This window comes from Falco cherrug, chromosome 2 (assembly GCF_023634085.1).
Source record: "Falco cherrug isolate bFalChe1 chromosome 2, bFalChe1.pri, whole genome shotgun sequence".
Lineage (NCBI taxonomy): Eukaryota > Metazoa > Chordata > Aves > Falconiformes > Falconidae > Falco > Falco cherrug.
The window spans coordinates 3,976,937-3,988,785 of record NC_073698.1 but is presented as its reverse complement, the minus strand read 5'-3'; the positions used below and the strand labels follow the sequence as shown (position 1 = coordinate 3,988,785).

At 44.1% G+C, this 11,849-nt stretch overlaps 1 protein-coding gene across 4 annotated transcripts in view; it reads left to right on the top strand.

The window, feature by feature from the left end:
• The first annotated feature begins 1,386 nt into the window (after window positions 1–1,386).
• Window positions 1,387–11,849, top strand: part of GUCY2F (guanylate cyclase 2F, retinal) — a 53,982-nt gene continuing 43,519 nt past the window's right edge. For 3 of the 4 annotated variants that reach the window (XM_027807800.2, XM_027807798.2, XM_027807801.2), the window contains exons 1-4: window positions 1,387–1,853; window positions 2,791–3,593; window positions 5,332–5,633; window positions 7,157–7,511. In XM_027807800.2, coding sequence (XP_027663601.1) covers window positions 2,855–3,593; window positions 5,332–5,633; window positions 7,157–7,511 — 1,396 coding nt within the window. In that variant the 5' untranslated portion in view covers window positions 1,387–1,853; window positions 2,791–2,854. The remainder of the gene's footprint in view (window positions 1,854–2,790; window positions 3,594–5,331; window positions 5,634–7,156; window positions 7,512–11,849) is intronic. The other variant, XM_027807799.2, reaches the window with a different exon arrangement.

Here is an 11,849-nt window from a genome sequence, read left to right as displayed (position 1 = left end):
GCAGACAAGAAGCAGAAGAAGAGGGGGAATGTCATAAAGGTTTCAACCACTTCGGCTGTGGGAAAATATAACTTGTTGAGGGTCAGAGTAATTGACCTCCAAGTCAATTGGTTTTTAATCTTTCATTGTTGGGTGCCTGACCCACATTTTTTTCAACATAGGAGATTTGAGTGCTATGAACACTAGCTAGAGAACTAACACTAACTCCCCTAGAAGTAAGTCATTGGAGTTTTGCAGCTGCTCCTGGAGATTTTGAGACTCCTAACCCTGAGCGGAATTAACTCTGCAGCACCATTGCCAACACTGAAAAAACCAAGATAGCAGTGAGCATATGACATAAGGATAGATATGTAGGTATATTTGTATATGGATAAATCAAACTTTTAAGTTCAGTTAAAAAAAATCAGATTCCTACCTTCAAAAACTTTATTTAATTTCATTCTTTGATTAAAACCTGGTGTCCAGACCTAATGCACTAGTAGCATACACAGCAGTGTTCTTAGTTTAAGCTTGACCTTAGTGTGTCCTTTAGGCACTTTCCAAATGAAAAGCTATTTGGTAATTCTTGATAACTGTCTTGAGTTATACCCATCTTCAATGAAGCACGTGTCCAGAAACATTCCCAGGTCTGGGCCACACAAGGAGATGAATGAATAGGAGGGAATGAATGAAATGACTGGAGAGCTGCTCTCTCCACTGCATCTGAAGTGGATTGTGGCTTCCCTCAATCATTAGTCATTAAGAACTGCTCCTGAACACACACCAATGAGATATGTAAAATTTATATGATGTATTTGAAGTTAATACCACTAAAAGGTTGAATTACAAATGGCTCCCTCCAGACCACAAGCTAGACCACAAGACCCTCTAGACCACAAGGTCCTGTGACCTCAGCTAAATTATTGCAAGGGGCTTCCTAGCTAGGACAGGCATGAGACATTCGAGGTCTTTCCAGGATGACAGTTGTATTGCCAGGTTCACTGGGGAAGGAAGCTATCTGGGATTGCAGGGAGGGTTATTGGAGGGCTCAGCTGCAGGGAGATATCTAGAGGGCTCAGACAAATAACCAAGAAGACTTTGATGCAAGTGTAGAAAGCTCTGTGTGCATCATGATGGGTACAAGAAAGAAATGGGGAAAAGAAGAATGTAATGCATCAGCAGGATGGTAAAGCCCAAAATCAAATGTTCTGCTTACCTCAGACCTAAAATAGCTCTTGTCACTGCTGCTTACAGGGCAGAAGAGGAGCTATCCCTGCTGTGGTGCAGGGAGACTTAAGGAGCTGTTCTGCAGGGGCAGATCCTAGGAGCTAAATCCCACTAATCCAAGGGCAGAGCTTTAAGATGCCATCCCTACAATTACTAAATTAGATATGAGTATGTCTCTGCACTGAAGCAGTTCAGAGCAAGACAGCCTTGGAACTCTGCAAGGCCTTCATCGAGGAACTAAAGGCTTGGGGGAATGTACACCAAGTCATGAAACCCTGGAGAAGGATGGCCTTCACCAAAAGGGACATGGGAAGCTTTTGATACAGTGTGGAGGGTCTCAGAGCACTCGCCCAGTTGGAGAGGCCCATGCAAGCAAGAAGTTGAAGGAGGTGGGCACCCAGGCACGCTTACAGGGGAGGTTTACCATGCATTGCCTGTCCTTGAGGCGGGATCCATGTTCAAGGATAGCGACTGCCACCAGTGAGAAGCTGCTGTGCTGGTGGGTGGCTCCTTCTGGAGGTCTCTCTCCATCAGGCTAGAGGACCAGTGGGTACATTTACAGCACACACACTGCACTGCGGTGCTCTGCATTGCATGTCTCGGTGGCTGAGGATCCAGGATAAAAATACTTCTTCAGTAATGAACAGGTAAGCTGGTGTAATGGGGCTGCTATTTTTAGAGCACAAACTTGCTTGAATCAGCCAGTTTTATACGCCACAGGGTGACACTGCAGACGGCGGGCGGACTGTTGTGGGTTTGCGATTTCTGTGCCTGGCTGTGAAGGGCGAGGTTGTTATTCCCAAAAAAACCCCTATGGCTCCTAGCTTTTAACCAAGAATATTTTAAGCCAAGAGTGAACACAAAGCTTTTGCTCTGACAGTTATTTAATAGTTTTTTATCTAAATTCAAACCGTAATCCTCCTTCCTCCTCATTTTGTAATTACCTGTTTATCCACCTTGCATTTTGTCAGGTTCAAGAGACTCTGCTATGAGTTGTCCTTGAAAAACCTTTCCAGAAAGTTTTAAAATCATATGCACATACATACATATCTCTAAGTGTACGTATATATGGGTCTCTATATGTGTGTGTGCATGTGTATGTACATTTATGTTTGTATGGGTTCTGATTCATATTCAAAACTCACTGAGGATTTTGGATTGGCAAAAGTTACTTACCGGTTTAATACATTTCACCTTTCTGTTTTCTTATATGCGTGGTTTTCTGTGTGATTTGGGAATTATCCTTCTGAAGAAACTGAAAAATTGTGTATCGATAGTTTGCGTTTACTGCTGCAGGCAGACTCAAATCTTCATTGCTGGGTTTCAGAATACATTGCAAAGCATTTTAAAATGTCTATATAAGTGTGCATTTAAGGACTATGGTACATCTGACCTGGTTGGACGCTCGTCTGTGTGGTGCAGTGGCTTGTGTGGTGCCTGTCCACATGCCTGTGCAGGGTTTTGGCAGCTCATAAGACTCGCGCCCTGAGAACTCTTGTGTAATTTGGGCTGACTCAGCTATATCTACATGCGCTGGACAAATACATGTAATGGGAAGACAAATGTAATCTACTTTTCTTCCAGCAGCTGGTAATGCACTGCCTGGCTTCCTGAAGAACTCAGCACAGATCTACCCACCTGTAAAACAATGTCATTTCTCCTGCTGTGCCCTAACAGCTTCTTCTGGGTGCTGTCAAGGCACATTAGATTGTATCAGTTCAACAAGGGAAACGTATTCAAGACATTTTTCCAGGCTCTCTGGTGGCTGCTCTTGGGAATAAACCTACTTTGCTCTCCAGCACATTGTTCTGTTTTTAAAATTGGACTGCTTGGACCCTGGAACTGTGACCCCTTCTTTTCCAAAGCCTTTCCCCACGTGGCTGCCAGGTTAGCAGTGGGACGAATAAGCAAAGATCCTTCTCTAGATCTTGGTCACAGGCTGGATTATGTGGTTTTAGAAGAAGAATGTGAGACATCAAGAGCTCTGGTTAGATTCATTGGCTTTGGAAAGCTTTACTCAGCTTTCATAGGCCCTCTGAACCCTGGATTCTGTGAGGTGGCTACACTTTTGGGGGAAAACTGGAATAAAGCCATCTTCTCATGGATGTGTGTCAATTATAAACTGGATTCCACCATCCACCACCCTACATTTGCAAGAACCCTGCCCTCTCCAACCCAAGTTTTGTTTACAATAATGAAGTACTTTAACTGGGCTCGTGTTGGCATCATCGCTTCCAACGAGGATATTTGGATGGACACAGCCAACAAGTTAGCGAGTGCACTCAGGAGCCAGGGGCTTCCTGTACGCATTGTTACATCCATCCATAAAGGGGAAAAAGGCATTGAAGACACCTGGAATGAGATTAAAGGAGTTGGTGACATTAGAAGTAAGTGCTTTGAGTCTCATTACCTTATTTAATTTTGATTTTATTTTCTCCAGGGCAGGACTGCATTGTTATGCAATGGGCATAGCTTAGAGAACGGAATTTTGAAGTCATTTAAGTCAAACAGAATTTTGTCTCTGACCTTAATGGATCCAGGGCTTCACGTAAAAAAATGCTGGGCATTTTGTATGTAATGGAGATAAGGCAAAACAGCCTTTTACAATGGGAAAGACTGGGTCCAGCTTCTCCGAAACAATAATATTTAGTAGGCGGGTGTCTGTGCTTGACCCTGTCAAATCTAAAGAGGGGTTTATAGGAAGGTTTTATATTTATGGTTATCAAAAATCTCACGCTTTGATGCTGTGTCCTTGCTACCTGTGTTCATTGAAGGCATCAGAAGTGAAATCCAGTGTTACGCACCACATACTAAAACAGCAGAAGGGCCCTTGTCGATGTACAGGGCGTAGTAAAGAATGATCCTTTTTCTTTTGAGAAAATGCAGGAAAAAAAGTCATGTTTTCCTGGTTCAGAGCCTTGTTAGGAAGTCTGTGATGGAGCTCTGATCCTGAACATACACCTCTGCAGTCAACACTGTGGATCCAGACGAGGATGCATTTTAGCTAAGACTTTGACTTCTGTGTCAAAGAGTAACAAGGGTAGCAAGGGGCTGTCTAACTTGGAGTTTTATCAGTGCTCAAATCAATGCTCGAGACCAAAGCTGCCTTGGGCTGATTCATCTCATTACCATCACAGCTCTCTATGTGAGTTAAGAGTTGATGGGCTCCTTTCACAACCAATGGAGAGAACCAATCCCTCTTCAAACATGATTCACCTCACCAGCTTAAGCCCTCTGCTATAGTATGGGATGATCACTGCCTAGAAGTACCCTTTTCTTTCCTGTAATTCAGCAGCCTGAAAATGCTGTTGTTCACTTCAGCTTCTACTTTGCCAAGTATACTTCTAAGGAGACACCACAGCTACTCTAGAGATCCTGCTCCCTCCTGGTTTAGTAGCTGGCAGGTCTCCTTTGGAATTTTCTTTCCTATCATTGCCCTACTTTGCTTTTCTCACTGACTGAGTTTTGAAATACTGTCTTGGATGGAAGATCAGGAGTGCTTCCTTTCATGAAAGGTCAGTGAGCACCATCAAAAGCCTGTTAAACAGTTACACATGTATTTCAGATCTCCCACCACCAGACATGGGGACATCGGCTGCATGGCATTTTGCAGGCAAAGACACAGACTGTGGGATGGCCTAGCACAGACCAGATGTTGAAACACAACAGGGTGCCCAACCTAAAATCTGCAGATATGATGACAGGGTGAATGGGTGGAGCTTGGGCACTGCTAATGACTGTGGTGTCTGTCAGCTCAGGGCACACAGACGGAAAGCTCATGTCAGTCAGTCAGTGACAGCAATGACCACAACTACCCATCATGTTAGCTCATGTCTTACTTTTGTCATAACTTCTCTCCGTTCCTCCTTCTGTATAGCTCCAGGAATGGGTAATGGGTAATGCTCACAGCCATCTTTGCTAGACGTTGCAGACCTTCAAAGGCTGAACAAAATTAGTGTAGCTTCCAGCTTCCTCAGCATATAGCATTGGTGGGGGACCATTAGGGTCTGACCTGAAACAGCAGTTCAGACAGCTCTTTAATTGCGGGTGCGGGGGTGGGGGGGATATTTTGTGTTGAAAATCCCAAACAGATTGCCAATGCTGCCTGCAACCCTTGTGTTTCAGTTATACTCCTGTGCATGCATTCTGTGCTCATTGGAGGGAAGGAACAAGCCATCTTACTCACAAAAGCTCTGGAAATGGGACTAGCAGATGGAAGATACGTCTTTGTTCCATATGACACTTTACTGTACAGTCTTCCTTACAGAAACAACTCATTCAGTGTCTTTGATAATGACAGCAAGCTCCAGGAAGCATACGATGCTGTGCTGACTATCACACTGGAGCCTGGAGAAAGCACTTTCTATGATGCATTCAGGGAAGCTAAAGAAAGTGACGAAATAAGCAGGGAATTGGAAGCCACCCAGGTAAATATTCTTTCTCTTAGATTTTTTGTGGGACCTGGCAACAGGAGCCATGGGACAAGCAATAGTTATAGAGAAAGCACAGAGGAGAGACAACCCAGACTGCATGCTTTTGTTTTGAGAAAGGTAAAGTGAAAGTTAGATGTGGCCTGCATATGTTTGGAAAGAATATTTCTCCTGGATGCTGGGCAATCTAACTCAGTTGGTTCAACTGCAAGGCCATGCTGGGAATTCAAGAGAATGGGGTTGTCACTGAGGCTCTCAGATTTGATTTGCTATGTGCTAACAGCAGCAGGCACAAGCTGAAGAGGTGTCTCCTAAGGCAGATAAATTCCATGGAGTTTGTAAAGCACCAAAATAAGATGTCCACATGCCTTAGAATTGGGGGGTGGGGGGTGGGGGTGCAACAGGCAAACAAAATACTGGATGCTTCTAGAGGGAAATGCTTAGGATCTTTGCTGCCTCATTCTACTTAGCATTATATTCAAAGTTATTCTTTGTCAGCACAATTATCTAAATTTCACCAGTAGCCCATAAAAAAACCCCAAGTTGGTTGCTATAGACATTACAAGAAGAATTGGGGAATCAGTCACACTGTGAAGCAGGATTCAGCTGAGTCAATCTTCCAATCTCACTATGGTCTTTCAAAAAAGTTTAAGTACTTTTAAGGCACGATTTATCAGATCTACACGGATGTCTGCTTTAGGAGGAGATGAATCAAGCCTTGAAAGCTTTCATTTCTTTCCCTTCGCTATAATGAGAACGCAGGTTGCCTACATTAACGGTAGGGTTCTTCACTGAAGGTGTCTACATCTGATCAATGAATCTCATCACACATATCAAATTCTATGGCTCCCAATAGCACTCTTGTTTTTATCACAGGTATATGGCTATACTCTCACTTCACCTACCAACTGTGAATAGACATGTGATTGCAAAAGCCACTGTGTGTGGTTTTAGGGGAGGCAAAAGTTACAGGTTCCTAAATCAAGTATGGTATGGAAGGGAGGAATGCAAGGAGAAAAAATTCTGGTACTCCAGAGAACAAGTTTGCTGTGGCTCTGCTTTGTGATTTTTACATCTTAGGAACAAACAATGTTCTGACAGAGGGGACTGATCCTTTGGGCATGACACTTTTTTCCCACCTGTGTTGGGAGGCAAGCCTTTGATTTTGATCGATTGTGGAAGATGTTTTAGCACAGTGCTTTGAGGCAAGTTGTGATAAAATGCCAGCTGCACATCAGGCTCAGAGTCTTGGCTCTTCCCATGATAAAGCAATATTTTCAAGTTCTATTTTGGGCAGCAACCATAAGAAAAGACATATATTCAAAGTCATGCATATATTGGGCCAATCCAGAGCTACCTTCAACCTAAGATTCTTCAAAACCATTACTCTGTGGGCCTTAATGCTCAGGTGTCTCAATATTGAGTTTACAGCTTAGCCAGTGGGACACTTTTTTGCCAAAAATCTCAAACCGGAGGTTGGAAATAGTCTATCTTGACCTGAATTTCTCCCGTGTTTTTAGGTTTCTCCACTCTTTGGAACAATCTATGACGCTATATACTTCATGGCGATGGCTATAGACAGTGCTCGGAGGAAAGGAGCTGGAGTCTCAGGAGCTAACATAGCTGGGCACACAAAAAACTTCAGTTTCCCTGGATTTAGTCACCGGGTAGAGACAGACAACCATGGGAAGGGGCTGAGCAACTACGTGATACTAGACACAGATGGTCATGGGAACCAGCTCTTCCCAACCCACTTGCTGGACATGTCTTCAGGCTCTGTGGAATCCCTAAACCGGGCTATCCACTTTCCCAGTGGAGTTCCACCCAAGCCAGACTCCAGCTGCTGGTTTGACCCAGATATTCCCTGCACTGCAGGTAAGGCAGAAAAACAGGGTCAAATGGTGTTGGGTCCATGCTGCATCTTTCTTTAATCTTTTCTCTTACCCCAGGTGATTGCTCCTTTAAGTTAGAGCTCCCCACAGAGAAAAGTCTAAACTCAAGAAATGAATATATAGATAACCAGTCATCATGCTGTTCATAATGGGAGTCCTATGCAGAGATCCCACTATTGATCCACAAGACTCTTTTATTGCTTCTTAGCTCAATAAGGTTGTTGCCACTGTTGTGTGCTGGGAAGGGTTTTCCAGGTCTGACAGTCAACATCTACCTATTTTGACAGCAACCAAGTGATGTCAGAGGCTCCACCCAGCACTGTGTCCCCGTCCTTCTGGGGACAAGGCACTAAGAGGATTTGCATGGAGGACAGCCTAGAAGAGCTGCACAACAGCAGATGCTCTCACGATCTCTCCTAGTTAACCCCAGCTTCTTTACCCAGTTAGCTATGCAGCTTTAGGGATCATCACAGCTCACCTCAGCAAGAAAAGATTGTAATCATTACGCAAAATAATGAGTTACTGTAAACAACACCGGTGGTAATCGAAGACTTAGGGGCAGAGGTATCCGTGCTGCTTCCTAGGTTTGTGAGTCTGGGCCCTAGTTTTACTTATTGTTTTTAATTTGAGGCAACTGTGGTGCAGTTTTGAAGTCCACAGGGAAGCCAAAATCTCAGGGTACGATACTTAGCTGCCACTTGACATATTTACTTATAATACTAAGCATTTACTCCTACTGCTCCAGGATATGACTTAAACAGACAAAATTAACCACATCTACAGAATATTTCATTCAGCAGCTGAGAAAAACATTCCCCTTGGCTCAGCCATAGCTGGTTTAAATCAGTGTCACTCCATAAAAACTGGAGATATACTGATCTTACAGCAGCTGGCAAGCTACAGAAAAGACAAATATAATGCTACCATGTATCTAATTTTGCACTGCCACTAGGAACAGCATAGCAATTTAGCATCCCATTGCAGTCTATGGAAAAATCCCACTGATTTTGAGAGAGATCAGGTTTTATGTTCACACCTTTACAAAAGCATAAAGCTCTAGGCATTTGTCAGTGAAATAGTAATTTATTATTATTCCTAATGTTTCAGAGACTGAATTTTATGACTAGAATTAAATCCAGGTCTCAGTCTGGCTTTTGTATGGAGTCAGGGTTGGAGGGGGGGTTGGATGTGATGCTGCTGGGCTGCTGTGGTTCCTGACCCCATATCCACCGGGAGCAGGGTGAGCAGGTGCTCCCAGTACATGTACGTGCGCACACACACGCCCTGCAGACAGAGCCAGTCACCGACGGTGTAACACATACAGGCACCAGCACCCACAACCAGCATTGCCAAGACATGGACAACACAAATGGCCAGATCCCATTCTTATGCATCACTAGATCGTGCCACAGACTTGCTGCCAGATCTCACCACCCCAACTCCTACACACATACAAATTCATCCTCTGGTAGATGGTCCAAACCTGTAATTCCCGAAGGAAAAAAAAAAAAAAAAAGAAAGAAAAAAAAAAAAAGCAAACCCAAAAAAAACTTAAACAAAACAAAAAAGCCAGCTATCAAACCCGGTGGTTTGTGCAAGCGGATGTCTCCACATCTGTGGCCTTTCATGTGTAGCTGGCTCCAGGACTTATCTTACTTGTTGCTTAGGTTGAAGACTACAAATGTCACACACAGGCAGAGAGCACACTCCCAGGTAAAAAATTAGGAACAGGGAAGAAGAGGGTAGTACAGACTGTGATGACCAGGTGCAGGGTTTGGCTGGAAAAATGCACAACATTCTTACATGTGACCAGCATCCCCATCCTCTCCAGTACCCCACACTTAAACATCCTCATCCCTCCCTTTCCCCGTTTTTGTCCTTTCCTCTAAACATTCCATAAGAACTTTCACATACTCTCACAGTCCTCTTAAAACATCCCCTAATGAGTTTAACACAATCCCACAAATTCCCTCAAGTATCCTGTAAGTTTGCTCTTTCCCATGAGCCCATGATAACCTTGCTTTCACTTCTGATTAGTTGTAAAGTTCTGGTTGAGCTTCCTCAAGGCTTTGCATGGTCACTGCAATGGCCCATCCATCATTGCCATGAACTCTCTGGTCTTTGGTATTGCCTTTGCTATCTCCTGTTCCTTAGGGTTTGTTTATCTGGGTGTTTATTTTTTACTTCTCTTGTCCTTTTACTGTCTCTTGTTTACCCTTGTGAATGTTGTGTTCCAACCAGCTCTCACCCTCAGCTTATCAGATGCTGCTTCTGTGAATGAAATTGCATGGACTTCGAATGTTTTCCAGCTGTGAAAGAGTCCTCATGTTATGATGTGTAACTGTGCCCCTACTTCAGCAAAGGACATGATCAGGGAGAGATCCTTGGCTATTCCTTGGCTTTCTACACTGCCTTTCAAGTACCGTGTTGCCTTAGAGTCCTTTAAAGTGTGGCCAAGCACTTGTGGGTTGTAATACACAATGGTAATAAGCAAAATAATTTCTCTGACTCTTTCTCAAAGGAGATTTGTTTAGAGAGCAGTGTCTCTGGGGGTTACCTGGGGAAGCTTAGGAGACACAACCAGCAAAAAAACCCTGACTGAATACAGAAGAGAGCATTAGCAAACTCCACATTATTCCTACCACATTGTGGTCTGCATTGCAGATCCTTTCTGAAAATGTTAGCAGGCCATGCAGAGGTGTGACATGGGACACTCATACCCCTACACTTCATCACTTGTTTGTCCAGAAGGCATTTGACCCTTTGTCCAGCCAGAAAACCAAATCATGCTACTGTGACTGGGCTATTCAGAGCTCATTCACTCTTTAGTAACAAGTCTCCTAGAAGATGACCACAACCCCAGAGCACTAGGTCTCCTGCAAGTCTGCCTCTAAGCTGATCCAGTCCCTCCTTTTCCATGGATTTAGCGTTATGCAAGACCTTTATTGGATGTGTTCTGGCTTCACACTCACACCTGTCCTTCTGGAGGGGAGCACATCTTTGGCAGCTCCCTTTCCTCCTGGGGATGAACGTTAGGTGGCTGTTACCTGCTCTTGTGGGGACCACAACACTCTGACTTTGTGCATGAAGAGCAAACTGTGCCCTTCAGGCCAGCTTGGTGTGGTCTTGTTTGTCCCTGTGTTAAAGTTGACCACCTCCTGGAGAAAGCTGGCTGTGTCTCCTTTACCCATTGATGAAGTGAAACCTTGGTCTGCATCTACATTGTCTGTGAGGTGGAGAAATGGGTGTAAAGTATCTATTCTACTGTGGCCAGATTTCTTTTCAAGTGGAGGTACACAGGGATAATACAAGACTGGAGCATGAAAGTAGAGTGACTTCTAATATAGCAACACAGTTTCATAGAATCACAGAATGGTTGGGGTTGGATGGGATCTTCAAAGATAACCAGGTACAGACACACCACCATGGTTAGGGACATCTTTAATTAGTATCATAGAATCATAGACCAGTTCGAGTTGGAAGGAACCCTTCAAGATCATCTGGTCCAACCACCCCCCAGCCCAGGCTGCTCCCAGCCCCGTCCAGCCTGGCCTTGAGCCCTGCCAGGGATGGGGCACCCGCAGCTGCTCTGGGCAGCCTGGGCCGGTGTATGTGTGAGGACAATCAGGGACTGGGGCTCTGGGCTGAAGCAGAAAGGAAGTCCAAACCTGGCAGGAAAATTTCAGCTAAAATGCTCTTCCTTCTCCAGGAAAGGACATCGATTTACAAAAATGCCTGCATCTTTCACTGGGAAGCTCTAGGTTTCAGTGCTTGCAAAAACCCTGTGATTTAGGTGGAAGTGTAACGTAGAGTTACAAACCTTTTATCAACCCAGATCTCTCTGTGCTTGTTTGTGATTAAGGATTGCTGAATACAGACAGAATAAAATAGAAAAAAAAAAAAAAACAGAAGACAGAAGAGACACAGACAGCAGACAGTTCCCACCGGAATTTAGCTCATCCCTTCATGTTGGCTTTCCTTAGCTCTTGAGCAATGTATCCGTCTCCAGTACTTTGTGTCGGTGGGTTCGTTGAGGAAAACAACTGCTGCCTTCTCCTTCTCTTCTGCTCTTTTCAGCATTAGAAATCTGTAGCAGGGGATGAAGAACCCCAGATAGGCTGGTGACTCACACTGGCCGTCAGTTTGGTACCACATGATAAAGCTTTTTCAGCATTTCAGTTCCTGGAAAGCAGAGGGTCAAATGTTAAAAAGTTATGAACTTTTCAGAAACTGCCTCTAAAACTTAATATTTCCCCATGAATCCAGTCTTTATTTGCTTGAAGAAAAACTGGTTTTCCACTGATTCAGGGCTCTGGGTCTG